Source organism: Pteronotus mesoamericanus, unplaced genomic scaffold (genome assembly GCF_021234165.1).
Source record: "Pteronotus mesoamericanus isolate MK-2021 breed Mesoamerican mustached bat unplaced genomic scaffold, CSHL_Meso_final contig_20, whole genome shotgun sequence".
Taxonomy (NCBI): domain Eukaryota; kingdom Metazoa; phylum Chordata; class Mammalia; order Chiroptera; family Mormoopidae; genus Pteronotus; species Pteronotus mesoamericanus.
Window position 1 is genome coordinate 73,984,526 of NW_026555085.1, and position 22,313 is coordinate 74,006,838.

Here is a 22,313-nt window from a genome sequence, read left to right on the forward strand (position 1 = left end):
CTTGTGTCTTCACGTTAAGGCTCTGTGGCTGTGATTTGCTTCAATCTGTTATCAGCCTTCTCTGACAGAAAAAGTAGCTGAGGAGAATACCACCCTTATTTTGCTCATGAAAGAGAGATATTCTTGCCATTCAGTTATGTGATAACTAAACATGTTATAACAGGGTAGGACAAAAGTAGGTTTACAGTTGTTCACATGAAAAATAATACAATAATTAATTAATAACACAAGAATAAACTATTTCATGTACTCACAACTGTAAGTGTTGGTTTTACTTCAAGAAATATTTTTAGCAAGACAGAGCTCTTTCAAGGAAGAATATTTTATATAATATCTCACTTAAAGTTGTCTGTATTTTACCGTTACCAAGACTCTGACATTTTCCATATGCAAAGTTGATGAAACTGAGTCAGTAGTGAAATCTGAGAGGACTACCCAGGTATAGATATTTATTCATATTAATACACCAACATCATATTTCTGGGTCCTTCACAGTATGGGAGGATTTTATTTGAAGCAATGTTAGCACCCAGTGATTAGCTATAGGCACACACACACACCATGACAAAATAATAATTTGTCTAGAGTTAGAGCCTGAGATTTTGAGATAGATTGATCAGTTCTCACCCACAAATTTCAGAGGCCTTTTCATATAGTCATTGTTACTCTAGTAGGATTGTTCTCCATAATAATTCCTCTTGTCTACTTAGTAATTCTGTGTATGTGGCTGGAAGGGAGGGACAGTGATACTTTTGCTGACAGAGACATCTTTATCAAATAGGTAAGTAAATTTATCGCTGGAACCTAGCCATGAGGGTTATATATTTCTTCAATACCTGTGTTCAAAATGTAGCAGGAAAAGGAAAATAAAAGGAATAACAATGTGTTTTCTTTTCTGTGAAATCAGTAAGTAACTGTTATTTACAAGTGATAATATGCTGGTGAAAGAAGAAATGAGATTCTTTTTGTAGATTTAAGAAAGCCAACGATGCTGTCATTTAGGATTTTAAAACAAAATTAAAAATATGGAAATGATGATCTACATTAAGATTACAGCAACAATAAGAGCATCACAAAGCTCTCATTTTCATGTGAGCAGGTGATAATTATGTGCCTTTTGAGATGAAGACGGGGAACCCCTTGCCACTCTCTGGGCCTGCAGCTTCACACACTGGAACGGCCCTTGGCCAGCACTGTGTTCTGAGTGACCCAGGAAGATTCCTCCTAGTCCTTGTGAGTGGAGGTTGAAAGACCGTCAGTCCAAACACTAAATGCTGAGCGTAGAGTCCCCAAAGCATGCAGAAAAACCCCTCACCTTGTTGGTGTGAGACCTTTTCTCCCTATAGCACATGCGCGTCCACCATTTCAAGGATATGGTTATTTAACACCTTTGTTTCCTAGTTATTTGCTCTGAGATGATACAGCCCTCCAGTAAGCGCCTCTAAGCTTTATTTTTTGTACCCTGTAAAGGAGACTATCAGACAACATCATTTTACTTCGGTATCATTTCTAATTAACTTTAAAAAAATAAGACCAGAGCACACCCTCAGACAAAGCTGAAAAAAAGCCACGTTAGCACATCTCTATAATGGGAACTGGATTTCATCAAAGGAGAGTGAGAGGGCGAAAGAGAGAGTGATTAGTGGTCACAGTGTCATGTAGTTTTCTTTAGCCAAATATTGATATATATAAGGTGGGAAACTGACTATATTTTTAAGAGAAATATGAGGGTGATATGTAGTTGCCTTTGAGTGGAGCATATTCCATATTCTCTTGACCACCCTTAAGAGAAATACATGTTGACACACTGGTATTCATGATAGACAATTTAAATAGAAGCTGACATTTTTCTACAGATCTTGAAATAAATCAGATACTGTAAAGTATGCAAAGATAAACCTAAGCAAACCAATTTTCAAATTTAAAAATTCAGCCTGAAAAGTTATGTATTATTTTAGTGCATATTTGGGTTTAGGACTGTAACTTTTGAGAGGACAAAATTATTTTGAAATATATTCATATCTCAAAAATTTTAAATTCTATGAAGAATTTTAACCTACAATGCCACATATTAATGAGAAATTACTATATCCTACTAATCACTCTTTTAAGTGACCCATCATGTTTGATCCAGGTTTCTTAAAATGCTTATTAAAATTAATACACTGTTTTCTGAGGAATAATGATAATTTAAGCCTGTAATTTACATGCATTTTGTTTCAGAGATTGGTCATCAAATACAAAGATTTGGTAAGTTGATATTTTGAAATATTCAATACAATGTAATATGTCTTTGAAGGCTGACTTGTTTCTTGTAACAGGAATTGACTATTTTTTTAACCATTAAATTAATTTTTCTTTTTTTTTTTTGGATGGAAAAATTCCTAAGTGTTATAAAAACTGGTTATGGAAAATGTTAATGATTATTATTTCCCTACATATCAGAACAATTACTTTTTTGATGAAATTTTGCTTCTACACAATTTTTTGTGTCCTATCAAGTTTCTTTATTGTATACCTACCTGGACAGCATGACCTTTTAATGGTGGTTAGAAATTAAGAGGATAGAGGCCAAATATCTCCCTGCATGTGTAGAATCCCAATTTAAACTCTTACGTCTGTAGCAGGGATAAGATTCTTTGTTTTCAATATGTTATTTGCATTTATTTACATATGGCTCATTGCCAATTATGAGACAGGGACAGAAAAGAAATTCCAATGAGCTGGTAATGAAATAGTTTTCTAGCTGTCTACTCTCAATTTGGCAGAAGGCACTAGTTAGAATGTGTTGGTAAAATCTTTGTTTCCCTCATGAAAACAATTGAATGACTTTCCTGGATCTGTCTGTCCACTACTGATAAGACTAAATATATGGGACTACAGCTATAGTTTTATTTTTTCAGTACTAGACACTGCACAGAATGCTAGTGGTAGGGAGTAGGAGCAGGGCTTTGGAACTAAGATAAACATGACTTCCTTTAGGAATCTTAGCCTTCTAGAAGATGGATAGGAGATGTATACAAATAGTTAATACAATATTCTAAAAGGCAGATATGAGGTATACAAATAATATTATACCTCCTAGAAAGGATACCTCCAAAAGACATATTTAGGGAAATATGATGCGGTTAGTATGTCAAAGCAGACCAATCTTAGTAAGTTTAAACATATCTGAAAGGAACTAGTATTGATGCTACTTAAGGAATCAGTAGTAACAACTGCTACAACAATCACCTTTTGCTTTCTATACATAGGCACACTTTTAGAGTGAATGATATATATGTTATATACCTGTAAGCTATTATAAAAACACTATTATAATAATTCCAGACTGTTAGAGCTTCATGTCATGTATATAAAATTTAACTGCAAAAAATTGGAAGCATACTCCAAGATACTTAGAATCTTGCTTTTGTCTCTGGTTGGTAAGGTTATGAGTGACCTTTTAAAAATTATATTTTACTTTGGTTCAAAATTTCTACAACCAGGGAAATGCTTTTATTTGAAATATAATATGAAATTTTAAAATGCAGGAGAGGGTGAAAGAATATGAATACGGTGAACTTCAAGGTTACCAATAATTTGCTACTTCATAAGCTGAGTGGAGGGCACATGGATGTTGATCTTAGCATTTTTAAATTTTTATATCCATTATTTATCTTCTTTTCATGTGTAGAATGTGATTACTTCAAAACATATTAGTCTGAATTTATATATGATTTATTTCTATTATTGTAATAACCCCTTGATGAATGAAATACATATTTATAAAAGAATGAATGACTCTGACATAAAAGAAATCACATTTTACCTTTAATTATTCTGATTTATTTTTGAAGTACTGTAGGTTTTTAAATAGTGTGTTATTCTCAGAGGTAGAACTTACTTTTTAAAAATGCTCATCAGTTCTGAAAATCAGTGTACAAAACCAATAATTAATTACTAATGCTCATATGTGTCTCCCAAAACAAAATAGATTAATAGTGTTATATTATGCATGTTTTTTAATCTTTTGAATCTTGTTCAAGAGAACATTTAAATTTTAAAAGATACATGTACACTTATTTGTTTCTTTACTTTTCTTTCTGTGAATGATCGCAGGAGAATCCAGAAGAATGCCAATTATTATGATTCTACTTGAGGGATATTTCTAATGGTATAGTTTTTTGTAAAGAAGACATTAATAGTCAATTCAGTGTGGAAATTTGAACTAGTAGCAAGATTCAAGTCCATTTATGTGGAATCCATAACACTTCAAATGTGATTAATTTTGCTAAAAGATTCCCTTCTTATTGTGGAATGGGTTTGGGATGTACCTCTCTACATCACTTCAGATGCGAACCTTACACAAGTGAATTCTTGCCATTACAATAGCCCAATTTCTATGTGTGTGGTGAGCTCAGCAGGTTTTGACTTTCATTTAATCTGGAAAAATCCATCTCCAAATTTCTTACACTGCAATTCTAGGTTTTTCTTTTGCTTAAAAACATTTTCTTTTGTTAATGGTTGAAATCAGAACAGAAGAATGTTTAAAATAAATTTGATAATAAGAGAAAGAATAAAGTGAGTTTTGATACCTGATAATGCTCACATTATAGATGACTACAGTGAAATTTAATAAAACATTTTAATTTGAATACACTAATGTACATATAGATAATTTAAATAAAACACTTACCTATCATAGGTTCATTATTTGGCAAATTTCCAATGTCTTTTATTTATGTCTTGACCTATAATGATCATTGACAGTTTGCAGGCTTAAAATATGGTGATCCTAAACATGCTGATATTCTTATCATCAATCTATTATTGAGAAATATTTGCTTTATTACATATTGGTTCAGTTTTTGTATGAAAGTTACAATGTTTAATGTGATAAATTTCTTCTTTCTTCTTCTCCTAACTCTATAGATAATCTCATTTAAGTATGTGGGATAAAAAATTTGTCTACCATATGACTTTCCCTAAACCTTTACCACATATTTAAGTATGTTGGATTTTCTTTCTCTCTACATTCCTCTAGGACAGTTTCCCAGCACGATTTGGAGGAATCCATTTTGTCAACCAGCCATGGTACATCCATGCCCTATATACTGTAATCCGGCCTTTCCTAAAGGAGAAGACTCGGAAAAGGGTATTTGTTTATTTCTGTTTTTATATCCTTTCACCCTTCCCAATCAATGAATTATGATGCATACTGTGTGTATAATATTAGCCATGGTAAACATGCTTATATATTGCATATCAATATTCAACATACAATATGTTTAAAAATTCTAAAGACATGTGATTAATTCTGAACAGTGTGTCCATGACAGAAATATTTAAAAGCTGGGCTCTCCTACTTTTCCACAAATTGGAAGAATATTTTAGCACTTTCATTACATATTATTGTCTCAATTTAAAAGTAAAAAAAATTGTCACATCTCTATAGCTATTGTACACTTAATATCAAGTAGGTCTAGTACAAAGCTATAGTGTTATAAGTTGATAAATGGAATTATTTTACAATATGTATTGCATCAAATATATTTAATTGTGTGATAACTAATATGCTTTTGCAGTGATTGCCATGATCAGTCACACATTTCAGAAAGAATGCTAATGCATAGAAATATTAATATTCATTAAATAACAAGAAACGAGTTTCTAGATTCAGTTTCATCTAACAATGAGCACATTCAAAGTACATTCAACAAAATCATTCTGAGAATAAGATAATTTATAAGCATTTAGCACAGTGCATGACATGTGGTAAATGCTGAACACATTTATTGTTATTATATATACTATTCATTTAAAAATGCATTTAAATGAATATTATTTTATTGTATTCTTCAAACAGCTCTGAAAGTAAGCTTAGTAAGCATTATGTCCTATTTCAGAGCAGAGGAAAGTAAATTTTAGGATGGATAAGTAACTTGCTTTTTCATTTATATGGCTGTAAAGTGGTATAGCAATATTTGAATCAAAATAGCTCCACATTTAAAGCTATTTTTACCATTGTGCTGTGAACAATTTTCAAATGATTAGCTCCATAGAAAAATATGCCTCTAAATCTATATGGAAGATAATTTTCCATGTCTCTCAGTCATCGAAAAGGCACTTCAGGTATTTCCATGTCATAGAAGCCTCATTGTGAGTGGGAATTTTTGAAGTAATTATTAACTATGTGTTTGTATCAAACATTAGTGATGGAGAGTTTTCTGTTTATGAATTTGTTGAAAATGTCCTAGTAGTTTAGGAAGAAGAATTCTGTAAATACCTATAATTGATATCAGAAATTGTTTCTACCACTGAGTCTCAAATTGATGTGCCTCACAAAAAGCACTTGCAAATTTTGTTTTATGAAGGCATCATCAGGTGAGCCCAACACCTGCTTGGGCTTTTAGTACAAATTATACTAGTGAACACTTTTGTAGAAGTCACTCTGCACATGCTGTTCTAAGTAATTTGCTTGTGAACTCATTTAATTTTTAAAACAAGGCTTATTTTTTCTTCTTTTATAGATGGGAAAACTAGGCAAGGTGGTTAAGCAATTTGCTCTAAAATCACTGCTAAAAGGTAGTAGAGCTGAAGGTGTGGGTTTATCCAGAATGCTGTTCCAGGAAGAAAGAATAGCAAACAGAGAAGTCCTTAGGTTGAAACACTCCTGGCATATTTGACAAACAGCAGGGAGGCCACAAAGACTGGGGTAGAACGAGCATTGTAGTGGGGGCGGGGTAGCAGAGAGCTGGGTAGGAGGGAAATGGTATGCCAGGTCACATAGAGCCGTGGACATCACTGCAAGAATCTGGGCTTTCAGAGTAAAATGGTAAGCATTTGAAAGACTTTGAGAACAGGGGCGATTGTTCTACCATGATTGTAGCATGATTCTGTTCTGTTGAAAAAGGCTGAAGAGGATCAAGTCTAGAAAACCAGAAAAACTTGAGGTTTGGGGGTTATTTGATTGAATTTGACAATTTTGACAGTGCTTAGATGAATACATTTCTACCATTATTCCAGGTAGAAGTGAGATATCTGTAACTTTAGCATTTTAATTAAAACTATATGACTTGGAAATTTTCATATGAGAAAATAATTATAGGTTAAAACTCCTTTAGTTTCTATTTATGCAATCAATGCACAATGCAAAGTTATATTTTCTTACTGGTGGTCTAAGTAATTCAGAAAAACCTAAGGCACGTTTGTGCATCTTCTTTCACAAACAACAAACACCTGGTTCTTCATTTGCTTAAATTAAATCTGACTCTGAGTCTCCAACATACATGTCTTATGGGAAGAAATATCAACCTTAGGTGTTACAGGGGTGCCTTCTTCTAAAAATATCACCAATATCTGGAATCCATCATGCAGAGTCAGACTTCTCAACTGCCATGGGCACTTCTGACATCTTCATTATTCAAGTCAGTATTCGTTCATTGAATTAAGTTCTTTTTCTGCTCTCAAGACGTCTGTGAAAAAAGAGCACCTTTGCTATAGCTTGAACCCACTAGCTAAACTTTAACCACTACCCTTGTATACTCTTCAGCTAGTCGATGGCTATGATCTTGCCACTCCCCAAGAGTGGATAGGAAACGGGTTTCACTTCTAGTTTGTACAAATTTCTACCTCTTATTCAATATGGTAGACTCTCTCTGCTATGCCTTGTTAATTTTCAAAAGTATTCCACTCTAGTCACCTAGCATATTCTCTTTAACAGCACAGTTCAGGAAAATTAAATAAAAGTTGGAAGTGTTATTCAAGATAAATTTTTTTTTGCATTCGAAGGTACTCTGAGGCAAAGGAACCCACAAGGACAATACTTCTTACATGGAATGGAGGATGAGAAAAAATAAGGGGAAAAAAGTAGCTAAAACTTTAATAAATAATGTTATCACACAGAACTAGTTAAAACAAAGAAAAATCTTAGAACAAAAATTAAATAGTGGGGCAATTGCAATACATCCTATTGTCCAGCCCAGAGGTACATGAAGCCTGGAGCTCTCTGACATTAAGATGTTAGGGTCGTGAGGAATAATCAGCTAAAGAGAATGAAAAAGCATCAATTAAGGTAGGAGAAAACCAAGAAATCATGGGAGAAAATGTTTTCATGAGGGAGACATCTACTTACAGGTGTGTCCAACCCATGGCCTGCAGGCAGCATGTGGCCCAAGATGGCTATGAATACAGGCCAACACAAAATTGTAAATTACTTAAAACATTATGAGATTTTTTGAGTGTGATTTTGTGTCACAGTGTATTTAAGGTGGGGCCCGAGACAATTCTTCTTCCAGTGTGGCCCATAGAGGTCAAAAGTTTGGACACCCCTGATACTATATCTAGTGCTTCTGAGACTTAAAGAATAATGACTGAGAATTGGGCAATTAATTTAGCAATGAGAAGAATCTTGACAAGAGCTGTTTTCATACTGTGGTAGGAGGTAACACCTGCATTGGATTCATAAAAAATGGGACAATAGTATTTGGACAATGCATATAGAAAAATCCTCTGATGAATTTTGCAATGAAAGCAAGGAGAGAAATTGGAATAACTGGAGGTTTTATGTATCTGTATGGGGAAAAGGTAGAGTAGAGTTGGCATGTTTGCTCTCTGATGGGAAAGATCCAGCAGAGCGAGGAAATTTGATGATATGAGAGAGGTGGAGAGAATTGCTTAGGAAATATAATTGAGTAGAGGAGAGAGGGTAAATTCTAGTGCACAGGTGGAAAGGTTGGCCTTTGCAAAGTGTATCCTTCATTATACTAAGAACGAAGGTAAAGCATACAGACTCAGATGCTGGTGGATTGGCCTCAGCTGGTTGTCCTAGTTTTTCAGTGAAAGAGGAAACAAGGCCAAAGCTGAAAGTGATCTTGAGAGAGGAGTTAACAGAGTGTTAGTGAATAAAGAGGAAGTAGTGTGCTGGATTACATTTATTTTTCTCAGGATTTATTACCATACATCTTGCTCGCATGGCTTGAAAGAGGTTTTTTTACATGAAATAACGTACTTGACAAAATAAAGATTCTATACCTAATAAAATATGGGTTTCAGGTGCTAGAGCTTAACTTTTCCAGGAAAAATTATTTTTATTTCTTGTGAGAAGAACCTAGCAGTGTGTTATGTGTGTGTGTTTTCCTGGGCTGTTGTGCTCTGCAAATAGGAGTGGGGAGGTATAAACTTTGCAATCAATTTGATGTACTTTGGGACAGATGATATCTTCCACTTTTGTAGGTTCTGCATCATATATTCCAGGCAGCTATTTTTCCTGCTTATTCTGGCCAGTGACTTGCTCTTAGCTGCTTTTACTCTTCCATAATTTGTTGAAATACTTGTTGATTAGTGACTCCCATCCTTTCCATTTTATTTGATGATGCAGACTAGTCTTTGTTTTCCTAAATATTTACATCAGTAGATTCTAAAAGTTTAGAAAACAAAGATGAATGTGGTAACCTGTTCATCTTGAACCTAAAGTATAAACTATAACCCTTAAATAAATGTTATAAAATTATATATGAGATGACGACAATGCTTTATCAGAGAAGACTGATTTGCAGTTTTGAGATTTAAGCGAAAGAAAAAAGGTAGCAATTTACGGGCAAACAGATCTTGAGCATGTAGCTTGAATAATTTTTCAGTTTAACAAAATGCTCTGTGTAAACAGTAATACTCATAATTAATATGTGCATTTAGCTTTACATTTTTAATCCATTATTTCATTTTGTATTTGAACAATAAACATGGGATTTTCTAGTAGAGAAGAAGTTGAACCATTACAGAACATACGTCCTCTGGGACATGAACCCTCACCCAACCTTTCACTATGATGGTGCTAATCAACTTTTATTTATATCATATACTTTGCATTATAAAGTGGTAATTTAGCAGTTACAATACTCTTCTTTTTATGGATGATAAAAAGAAAGCTATACCAGTGACAGCTTCTGGGCCGAATAACTTGGATAGACTTTTCAGCTGATGAGTCCCTTATGAGAAGAATCTTTTTTAGCAACATTCATTATGCACATCATCAGCTTTGCACAACTAACATCAGAATGATGCACAGATCAACATGCACATTAGATTCTGTTTGTGTCCCTGGTTATGAAGCAGGAAACCAAATTCTGGTTCCAGCTCTTTAACTCAATAACTATCAGACCTTCTAGAAGCTACTTAAAATCCCTGAGCCTCAGAATTTTCATGTGAAATGTTAGAATGGCAGTACCAGCATGACTGTTCACAGAGTAGATGAGGGGCTTAAATATTTTAACAGGCATGGGAAATTCTTGCTTTTGCTTTTTCTATCATTACTCTCACCCCACAACATGTGGCTAATATTTATTTTCTTCTGTGTGTTTTCTCCCACCCCGCTTCTTGTATTCATAGATATTTTTGCATGGTAACAACCTGAATAGTCTACACCAACTAATTCATCCTGAGATCCTGCCCTCTGAGTTTGGAGGAATGCTGCCCCCCTATGACATGGGAACATGGGCCAGAACACTGCTAGACCACGAGTATGACGATGACAGTGAATACAATGTGGACTCCTACAGCATGCCTGTGACAGAAGTAGAGAAGGAACTCTCCCCCAAGTCCATGAAGAGGTATGCTCGAGGTAGCTGGGAAATGGGCTGGGGCCAGGGCGGAGGCCCCCAAGTCTAATCCCAGGTTTTATATTTTTTGAAGGAGATGTTTGGTGAGATTTTAAAGCATTTTATGCTCCCATGATTGGATGTCTAGGAATTTTGAGTCAAAGGTAGTCATTTGAGGTAATCTCAACTTGGGTTATTGCAAATTCACAGCAATCTAACAGAGCCCTAGGAGTCACTAAATTCAGTGATTTTTCAAACTGCACTTTAGGATCTGGTAGAGTTTCCCAGGCCCGGCAGGTGGGGTGGAGACAGTGCCCTTCTCCACAAGGAAAATGACTCTCTTATCTAAGCAAGTTATTAGACTTCTATGTAAGATTTCATTTGAAGACCTTTCTATAGCAAACTCACACACATAAACACTCTTCAAACACTAATATTTGAAGCTTATGTTCTCTTTACTGTATTTCTGCCAAATTTTTGTTTAAAGGTCTAGTCATTCTTGGAGAAAGCACTCTATTTGCCTATAGCTTTAATCTTTATAAAGTTCACTGTTGATTCAGACTCTCCGCTTTGACTCTCACAGTATTTTTATCCTATTTTCTTTCAGTCAGTGCATATTTATTGAACACATGCTTTGTAATAGGCTCTTTCCTAAGTCTTTTGGATCCAGCGTGGGTAAAACGTGCATCCAGCCATCGTCTAGTGATGATGGAGGGTGGGGGAGTTGCCAGGCAGGCACACATACATAATTGCCTCTGACTTTGCATTCTGTAGCCAACTACAAGATGTCTAATTCCCAGGTTTCCCTAGGCCACACTGGCCCAGGGTTCATCTGGATAGTGTAACGAATATTATTGGTTCATTTCTCATCACAGAAATAAAGGAACCACAGCTCCTGCAAGTCTCTTCTCACCTAGCTCAGGAAGGACCCAAGAGTACGTGTCATCCCAAGTACTGTCTTGCATCCTTCCCTGATGAATGCCTTCTGGTCCTTTGTTGTTGCCATGACTCATGCGTGGCACCCCAGATTTCTGAGCTGGCCCCTTTTTTGCTTCTGTCGGTATGTGTGTGGTATCTTCCTTTCCCTATACTGCTCTACCACTCCTTGGAGAGAATGAAAAGGCCATTGACATTTCCAGCTTTAATTTCTCCACTAATCATCAAGTTTATGTTTAAATCAACTTCTGGTTTCTCAACTCTCTTCTCTTAAAACAGGACTTTATAATTTGAGTTCTATGCTTGCCTAGCCAAAGGGGTTCATGGATGTGCTCTTGAAGAGGCCTATGAGGTGATAAACGTCTTCAAAGCTGTGTATGGAGAGGTGTGGATATATATAGTACATTTTTCTGGACAAAAAGCATATGTCTCATTAAATTCTAAAAAAAAGCTTTCTAAAATAAAATTATTTAAAAGCCATTGCCTCAGAATAGGTTTCTTCTTATAAAAGTAATGACCCTAATATTAGTGTTGCAATCTACCATTTGCTTTACATAAAATTAGGCTTTACTGGATCTCTTTTGTTGGTAACATTAATTTGTTTAATTCTCACAGCAACCTGTGAAACAGATAGGATATGTCCAAAGTTACAGTCTATATGTAGTGAAATGCCATTCCAATCAATGAGGCATAAAGTCTTCTGTGCTGTTGACATACACTTTCCATGACACCATGGCAGAGGGGGCCCTCACTCTAGAACTGAGCTATATAAAGCTTCCGAGACAGATGCATAGGCATTCCCTAGTCTGTTCCTTGGCCAGTTAACAATGCTCCTTTTCTTAAGCCACTCCTTCTGTGACATGTTAACTGACCTGACCCCCTCCTCTGGGCGTAGCCTTATGACCTTAGCTACGCTCCCAGCACTGACACTCTGCTCACCTCCACTAACGCCAGAGCTGCCTGCCTGCTGTCTCTGTCTCCACCTGCACTCTACTCCTCTACCTTTTTATTATCCACATGGCAACAGATTATTTTACTTCGCTGCTTTCAGTTTTTTAATGACTGCTGATTATACAATATAAAATCAACTCATATCATGGTTTACATTGTGCTACTTGATCTGATCCCACCTATCTGTCTTTTCTGTTCATTTACCTTTTCTGTCTTCTGCGGCCTTTCAGGCCCAACATCCTTATTTATCCTCCTTCAGCTTCTCCAGCTTGTTCCTACCTAAAAGTCCTTATACCTCTCACCTCTGGCTGGAATGCTCTTTCCCTACATTGTGCAGTGGCTGGCCCAGTCAAGCTCATCTTCCGAAGAGGGTCTTTTGATTTTTCTTGACTGCCAGGTCTTAATCAATTCCTCTTCCTCCTCATTCTAGTCACTCCTTATCAGTCACTTCCTTTTTTTCTTCATAGCACTTTCCAGTCTGTGAAATGACTTATGTTCTTTAATTTTATATCCAGTCCCCAGTGTAAGCTTCATGGAGACTTCAGTGGCCTCGTCTGTCCTGCTCTTTTCTGAATCCCCAGTACCTGGAGTAAGCCCTGGCACACAGGGTGTTCACTAGGTACTAGCTGAAAAACGAAGGAGGCCTCTGCTGTCTGTCATTGACCCCTTTAAGTGACGTGTTTAGAACCAAATAGGTAACATCTGATGGTATTACTACTTGGACTGAGGTTCTAGAACTATGGCTTTGCAGTGTAGACTTCATTGGCTCCCTTTTGTTTTGGTTATTATTGCACTATGGCTGTCATTCAGGAAGCCAAAGCACATTGCTAAGAGCACAGTGCACTGCCTAAAACTGGTAACTCTTTTTACTTTTAGATCCATATTCTCATCATTCTCTATGTTTAATTTTTCCTCCAAGCACATTACTTCAATCAATTAACACCATCTTGTTTGATTTGGCTCTGACTATCCACCTTTTGAAGTTTTTATGGATCCAGATTTTTTTTCTCCAATTAATTAGGCCATTTTGTCCCCTGCAGAGTTGGCTCACAGCACATCGACCTCCCCAGTCCTGAGTTTCTTGCTTCTGACATGGGTTGATTATTACTTCAGACATCCCGTGTTCGGTGCTGGCTTTGTATCATACGAAGCTTTTGTTGTTCTCTTTGAAAGCTTATGAAAGAGTAAGATTAAGAAAGGTGTTTTACTTGACTCTCATCTCTACATCAGGGAATGACAGGACAGTTGTTCCCACGTTCCACCTTGTTCTCTTCTCCTCTGTCTTCTTTTTGAGCTTTGTCATACTTAGGTTGAGAGGGAAAAAAAATCATTCCTTCACCAAAAAGTTGTAGATAAGTACTTGGGGTGAATTTAGCCAGATGTATGAGAAGAAGACTTGACCCCCCTGTGTAAATTTCTGGGAGGATAGCATAGTCATGTAAAAAGATATAAAGTTCATTAGATTGTGACTGCCTTAAACTGGGCAAGCGTTTTCCCCCTTTTATCTCTAGTACTTAGGATAGTGCCTGGCACAAAGCAGTTGTAGTGAGTAACAGTGCTAATACTGTTATGCTGATATGACCTTCAGTTTTATAGAATAATATTTAACATCTTTTGTTACATACGAACACCTGTCTAATGTTTTTTTATATATTGACTCCTTTGCTTTTCTAAACAACCAATAAGGTAATAGTGTCCCCATCTTATTAATGAGGAGACCCAATACAGAGAAGGTAAGTAACTTCCACATGTCCCATAGCTACAAAGTGGTGATGCTAATATTGAACACGGTCAATGTTATTCCATAAGTCATTTCCTTAACTGCTACCATTTGCAAGCTGCCAGAATTGGGGTTTATGCATGCATTATCGCATTTGATCCTCAATACATCTGTATGATGTGGGTGTTATGTTCTCCATTTTACAGATAAGGAAACAAGATCTGAGGAACTTTAAGTAGCCTTTCCATAGCCACAGAGATAGTAAATGGCAGAACTGGAATTGGGATCCACTTCTGTCTAAAATCAAGCCTCTTAAATACTAAGGTTAAAGCAATATTGTAGAGGCATAAAAAAAATGAATAAATGATACCTGGATAACTAAATTTAAATTATTTGTTTTCATTAAAAAATAAAAGTTATTTACTACAAATACAGTAGAGGCAAATATACACACATTCAACTTTAGTCAATCTCCTTTCTGATATAGGCATCTAATACCTATTATTGAGATCAAATGTTAAAAGTGAATTAGGAAATAAAACCTCCCTGTTTTAGTATTCTCACCTTCCTTTCATTTTCTCTTTGGAAAGGAATTTATTTAAAAAAAAGACTGGACTTTTCAGTTCATTTTGTAATTATTTTTACTTTGATAATTAGTTCCATTGCTTTTCTTTTTCATTAGCATGTGCAGTTGTAGTTTAGCTTATAGTCTTTCTGTTTGAAAGTTAATGAGGTCTGCTAAGAGACAGAGCATTAGCCAATTGGCTGGAATGCAGCAGCAGGGGAAAAATTCATTACCACGGAGAATTTTAAAAGGGCAGCTGCTTCCTTAATGCTGTAGCTATTAAGATGGCAGCTTCCTGCCACAACAGTAGCATGTCTCATTAACTTTCTTCCTTTCCTGTTTTATGTTGTTTCCTAATATATAATTTCCACCTGCTATTAAAGGCATGTGTAAGGGGTTTTTAAATTATTTGCTTCCCTAATCATAAAGAGTTACTGCCTCACCAAGAGGGATTTTACCTTCCTTTTTTTTTAAATTTTCAAATTACAGTTGACATTCAATATTATATGAGTTTCAGGTGTATGCAAGGTGGTTAGATATTTATATAACTTACAAAGTGATCCCTCCAATAAGTCTTTCACCCATCTGACACCATATAAATACACACACACACACATATTTATACACAAAGTTATTACAATATTATTATCTGTCTTATCAATGCTGTGCTTTACATCCCTGTTTCTATTTTGTAACTGCCAATTTGTATTTCCTAATCCCTTTTTCATCTTTTTCACTCAGCCCCCCAGGGTCTTAACTTTTTAAAAGTCTTAAAACATTTTACAAAGTTTCAAGAGTAAGACTGATTTTATTCTAATGGTCTAGTGGAAAATTGAACAAAGCTGACATTGAAATTTTAACTGTTTTCCTAACGTGATCATTAAAAAAATGATGGTTAAACAAATACAGATTTGCATTAAATTTGTTTCATAAAACTCTTTAAGACGGGAACAATCAAAGCTCCTATCATTTCTACTTCATGTCTCATAATAATAATTTCGCTGTAATAATTTCCCATTTGGAATATATCTGTCCTATATTAGAAATTCTCACTTTCAAAGAAAAGACCCTTGCTCCTTTGTGAACAGGATAACTTAAGCCTATTATTGTGTATTTAAAATCCTTAACTGTTGAGTGTTCCCTTTAGAGGCCAGAGGGTCTTGTTTTCCCTGATGCAAATTGATGTGCAGCATCCTCAGTTCATAAATTCCTTGATGTAAAAGATGATAATCTGCATCAGTAAGAGAAGTAATAATGGAGAAAAGACAGAGAAGACAATGTGATTATTTGGTAATAACTCACTGACACCGCCTTTATCACTTCCAGATCCCAATCTGTAGTGGATCCTACAGTACTAAAACGCATGGATAAAAATGAGGAAGAAAACATGCAACCTTTGCTCTCTCTGGACTGATAACTTCTTTATACTTCCCATGGACTAGAAAAGAAAGGTACTTGTTTTCAGCAACAGAGACAGCACTGTGGAGGAATTACCAGCTGAAAACTTATTTATTCTTGTTAATGTAGCATAATATATAATAAGGCATCAGGCTTTTCCATTTGCCTGAACCATGGGGGCCCTGGTCTAGATTAAAATGTTAATAATTTATTCTGTAAGTGCCAAGTTCTTTGTAAATACAATGTAATCTTTATGTCAAGTTTGTAAATTTTGGTAATGACTAAAAATGGAGAAATTTGGCTCATGAGCTCATGCAAGCGATGTGAACTGTAACAGCAACAGCAACAAAGACACATAAATAATCAAAGCTAATTAAATGTAGCCCTGTTTCCTATGAAGCCATATTTCAATTCTCATAGTGATTGTTTCATTGTTTTCCTCTGAAACTCTGTCATATTCAAATGTACTTTTAATGGGCACAGGGAACTAGATGATTATAGGAAATTATTATGATAAATGTATTTCCTGTCTAGTGATTTTCATTTCACAGAAAATGTATTCTAGTGACTATCACTGGCCATGTATTTTGGAGACAAAGAATAGCAGTTAATCTGGTAAATTGAAAACTTGAACTCTTCTATGTTATTTAATTCCTGGATTCTTGTAAAAAAGGTATGTTTTCCAAATTAAGATGTGGAATTTTGAAAGAGAGTGGATTCTTTTTTAAACTGCTGTCTTCACAATGTATCCTTTATTCCAGATCCCACTGAATCCCTGTCTGACGTACTTTAAGAACATTTTCCCCTCAAAAATCTTTGACCAAGAGAAAGAGAACTCATGCATGAATAGTGTTTTGACAGCTAATTTTGAACATAAAAGTTGATACATACTGATAAGGGGCTAATTCCTAATTATTGTGCACTGGTTGATAAAGCACATATATGCACACATACATCTACTTTTGCTGAGCTGTAATAAATCCTTGAGATGACAGGCTTATAAGATAAAACATACATATTCAATGGCCTTAGAGATGATAGAGATTATTATATGAGATGCTCACTCTGGAAAACTATTTTCTCTACAGTTAATGAAAATGAGGTATAGCGAAACAGACTTTTAGTGAACCTATTTAAGGGAATCCTGCTTTGTATTGCAATCTTGAATCCATGCCATTTTAGTGAAATGTATTTTTCAAAACAACAGGTCTCAACATAATGTAGGCAGTGTCAGGTGATCAAGAGTAATAAAGTTTTTCTCAAATTTAAGTTAATTATCCTAATGATCCTATAAATACACATTTTCTTTTCAGAAAAGATTAAAAGAACATATTGCATCCAGGAGACACAGTGAAAGCATCTGAGGGCATCTGAGATAGCATAGTATAGTTTAAATATAGACTTGGAATCCTCATGTCATTGAAAGTTTCTGTTTCATAAAAATTCTGCAATTATAGCACATTTTAAATAGCTTACTTTAAATTTCAAATCTCACTGTGAAAAAAATCAGGAATTTTACCACCATTTTAGATTGGTAAGTTTTGAGATTGAGAATGTACCATTAAAGTATTCTTTTGAAAGAAAAATATCTCAAAAAACTCTTGGAAACCAGCAAAAATGAAGGCATGTAGCAAGCTTTCCATACTTTTTAGCTAAAAGCTTAAAATTTTTCAGTTGTAATTCTACAGTGAAAAATCTTAAAATCAAGATCAGTACAGTTTGAAGTATCACCAATGAACTATTTCATATTTGTAAAAATACATAAATATACATAAATAACATAAATGAAAGATCCCTTTAAAATGCCAACCTCCAGTCCAGTGTAGAAGATTAATGACTGTCAGGTACTCCGTTCTACTCATAAACATCATAGAGATGAGAATGAATTTAGTATAAAAAACAGCAAGCAACAACTCTTATCTTTATAAGAACCCTGACCATTGCATGTTTTGCCAAACTGACATACATTTTACAGCCTTGGGCTTTATATATTATATTAGCAAGTGTTAGGCAATATGGTGCATTGAAATGAAGTGCAAACAAAATATAGAAGGCAGTGAACATTTCATTCTCATTGCTTTCTTTTTTCATTTAATGCCAATTTTCAGAATTCTACCAGCTTCAAATGTCAACTAGCATAGCCAGCTTCTTTCCCCTATCATTAGACTGGTGTCATATAAAAATAACAAGGAAGACTTATTTCTTAGGTCTTTACCTATCTCATTATGAAGTATCATACACGCTGTCCTCCTACCCCGCATTTGGGAACTTTGCATAGGCATGGCTGCTGGTCTGCTCTTTCTCAAGTGAGTAACTGAGATTTGGCAGGGTTGTGTAAAATATTTTAAAATGAATGAACAAAACTACAACAATGAAGCCTTTTGAAATAGCTGTATCTAATTCAGCCTGTGAGTAAACTCATTTCCTAAGAATGTGTTTGAAGCTCCATAGTCAAGAGATATATGGTCAAGTTTATAAAATTTCCCCTCAGCCTCAGCTAACTAGTACCGAGCTATTTTTTTCCTCTCATGATTTTTTGTCCTGTTGCTGTGTCTGTTGTTACAAAACTTAGCAAATAAGCACCCCTAGATTTCAATTTAACTGCAATAGTCCACTCCCATGCACACACACTAACCCCCAAATACTAGACTATTTGCCCTAGTGAATTTGCTTATTTTGAGAACTATGCTTTGGTTTTTTAGGTATCTTCTACTGAAAATATATAGACATCAAAGGATTATCACATTTGATTTGGAATAGTCCACTAGTTCATTTACTTCTCTTACCCTACTTGCTCCACCTTCTATTCTTGTATCTTTTCTTTCTTCCAGTGTTTCAGGGGCAGCTGTTTCCAAAGCTGTTTTAAAAATAATGACTTTTCTTATGTTGTCAGTGATAGCTGCACACATTTTTGACTAGTATTTTAAATGGAAGAGATTATCATGACAATATACTCTAAGAAATATTGAGAAGTGCCTCTTTAAAAATGGAATAAAGCAGTGATACTAGAATATGGATTCTATTTGTACTCTCTTCCAAAAAAATACATTTATATGGTACAGATGAAATATAGATTACCATTTGAAGAAGGCTATTTGAGGCCTTGTTGTGAGCATTCTTGTACAGTGTAAGTCTTTATTGTGTAAGTCCAATACAGTAATTTGAGCACATGTTATTGACAAACCTGGCACTATGTTAAAACAATATACAAGTATTAAATAGAGTTTTGCAAGCAAGTTTTTGAAGTGGGCATGCATTATTTCTTCTATTTCAATAATAGTTTGCATAAGTGTAGGCAAAGACACTCCTTAAGCCTTTTCATATAAAATGCTTGTTTACAGTACTGAAAATTCATATATTCATAAGCAGAAAACCCAAACAGCTAGGTTCCCTTTAATATTGTGGACTAGGTCACATTGTTAAGCATTTGAAGTATCTGTACTAGTCCTGAGGGAACAGAAATGTCTCTCATGCATCAAGAAAATGGAGAGTTGTTTTAGACATCGGAGAACATATTCATTACTCTTCACAAAGGGAAAAGCCTTAGACTCATGGCAGTGAGACTTCAGGGACAGACTTCTCTTTCTTCTAGAAGCAACCTAAAGGATTATGGACATGGTTGTGGCCCTTTAGAAAAGTTATACCAAGAAAATCTGCTGAGAGGCTATACTATACATTTTTCTGTTGTTTTATCTAAATGTCTAATTTGTTTGGTTAGTTAATAATATATCTCTTTGCTTCTTATTTTGTATTAATATGTTTACTTGAAAAATTGCCATCAGCCATTAGGATATTTCAGAATGATTTTCAACACACAAAATAAAATGAGCAGAGATCTAGCATAGTATTTGAATTTCAGGATACAGTATTTACATTTTTACATCAATAACTTAATAGGCATATGTTTCATTTTGTGTGTACTAAATAGATATATAACCTAAAAAACGATGGTGCATTTTAAATTTATGAAGTCATTAGATCATGTAAGAAGCAGCAGGTAACATAAAATATTTTGAAACAAAAGTAGACAATTGGCTAAATATTCAGGGTATATAATTATCTTCAGTAGTGAAAAGTATTTGTTTTTGTTTTAGTTGCTTTCCAATATGCTATTGAAACTATTCAACATGACTTATTTTTTGAAATATGGCAAATAAGTAAAAATACAAAAGGATGCTTGGCCTTGAAATATTATTATATCATGATATTAATGGCTTAGAGAAGATAATTTTTTCACAAAATCAAGTTGTTATTTTGTAAACATCTGTAGATTAATCCTACATGTTGAGATAATACTAAGAAGTCTCTTCTGTATTGAATGGAGGAATATATTCTCCGGAACTGTAGGAAAAAATATAAAATAGTAATGCTATGGATTGAAACACCCAAGTTGTACTGGAGGAGTGAAAATGATACTGTTGAAATTAAAAAAAAAATATTTAGGAACCAAATAAGTATAGGACTTAAATATAATAAATGCACTTTTATAGTACACAGTGGACCTTGTTACAATTTAGAAGGTATTTGGTCAGTATTTGACTTAGTTTCAATGCACATATTTTTGTCCTTATTAATATCAATACATTTATTCTGTCATAATTATTTCTTGTGGTTAATGAAAGGGACATAGATGAATAGAGAAATAAATTTTAACAAAACTTTAAAAAGTGAATTGATCCTAAACTATTTTGAAAAATTACAATAAAGTATATATAATGGGTTTATAAATAACAGAGGTGCAAAGAATTGTCTTTGTTGCGAATCTAGTTTTCATATTTGTTAAAAGATAAATAAAACTCTAAAGACCAAGTAATTTTTGTTTTCAAAACTCCCAGAAAAAGTAAGATGTATAAGAAGTAATTATGCAAGTCCTTGATAAGAATACTAAGCACAGTAGTATTTGGCTCAAATACTTTTGACCTTTTGAGGGACATATTTATTTTAATACAGTATCATAAATGATATAATGCAATTTTTGAATAAATAAACATTTCTGCTTTAAAGAAGCATTTATTTTGCATATGGCGAATGTTCAATTTGGGTAGTGGATCTGTTGCATCTGTGAAATGGAGATTTCTAAAATGTTATCTAAAATAAACAATAATAACTTTGTTATGAGAAAAATTGTAGTTAGCTATTTGGTTAGGACACACAAAATTTTCTGATATTTGAATGTTTGGGGCTTAAAGGGGAGACAGTTCTTTTTATCAAGATGATATTTTCAGTATATTAAACTTTTATACAAGCTTTCAAAGCTAGTTTGAATAAATAAGTAAAGTAACTTTTAAGTTGCATATACCAATGAGAATTGATCAGTATATACAATAACAAAATTACTGGATTAGACAAGAGACTAGAGTCAGAAATTTGTGTTATAAAAAAAATTGTTTTAAATGAATCTTATTAAAAATAATCCCAGTTCAAAATATTAAGTAAAATAAAAAATATTATGCCTGACTTGAAAAAAAATACCAACTCAATAAATATGCATTGTATCTTCTGTGAGTTTTCCTCATTTATCTTATCTGTGGATGAAAGAAAAAACACCTAATGAAGAAAAGAGTCACTTACCTAGAACCCACTGCAACAGACTCCTTTCTTCAGCTCAAACACACATGATTTTTCCATACAACTTTTGAGGTTTTCAAGAATTGTTATTGCCACCTCTTTCTCAAGCCATGTCAGGAGGAGCCCAAGTTTCTAGCAGCAACTACAGAAGCACCATGAGAGGAAATAAACAGGGTAATCAGAGAATGCATGAAAAGCCATAGATGTGGGCCTCACTTCTTGTCACTGAAAAGGAAATCATAGTGTAAATACAGAAAACTCTTTCAAAATGCCATGGGTTTCTGATATCAAGAGTTAAATACTTGACCAGTGAAAAGAGGCCATGATGATGTCATGGTCTGCCTCCACACAGTAACAGCGTCGTCAAAAACTCTTGTCTCAGAGCATCACCTCTCTCTAAAAATAAAAATAAGCATGTTCTCTTTTTTCCTCTTTTTAGTAACTAGAATCATAAAAGTAACAAATAGAAACCAGAATTGCTTTGTTGCCCTTTAAGAAAAATATACTACATTATATGCATATAACATAATTCATTCTGCTGCCTAGAACTGAAATATTTGCATGTTGATATATACATTCTTACCTAAAAAATTAAAAA

General features: G+C 34.4%; 1 protein-coding gene across 2 annotated transcripts in view; it reads left to right on the forward strand.

Annotated features, from left to right (window-relative positions):
* The window catches only part of CLVS2 (clavesin 2), a 64,231-nt gene extending 42,731 nt beyond the window's left edge, over positions 1-21,500 (forward strand). For both annotated transcript variants that reach the window (XM_054569895.1, XM_054569893.1), the window contains exons 4-6: positions 5,027-5,137; positions 10,369-10,589; positions 16,076-21,500. In XM_054569895.1, coding sequence (XP_054425870.1) covers positions 5,027-5,137; positions 10,369-10,589; positions 16,076-16,163 — 420 coding nt within the window. In that variant the 3' untranslated portion in view covers positions 16,164-21,500. The remainder of the gene's footprint in view (positions 1-5,026; positions 5,138-10,368; positions 10,590-16,075) is intronic.
* Positions 21,501-22,313: the final 813 nt, after the last annotated feature.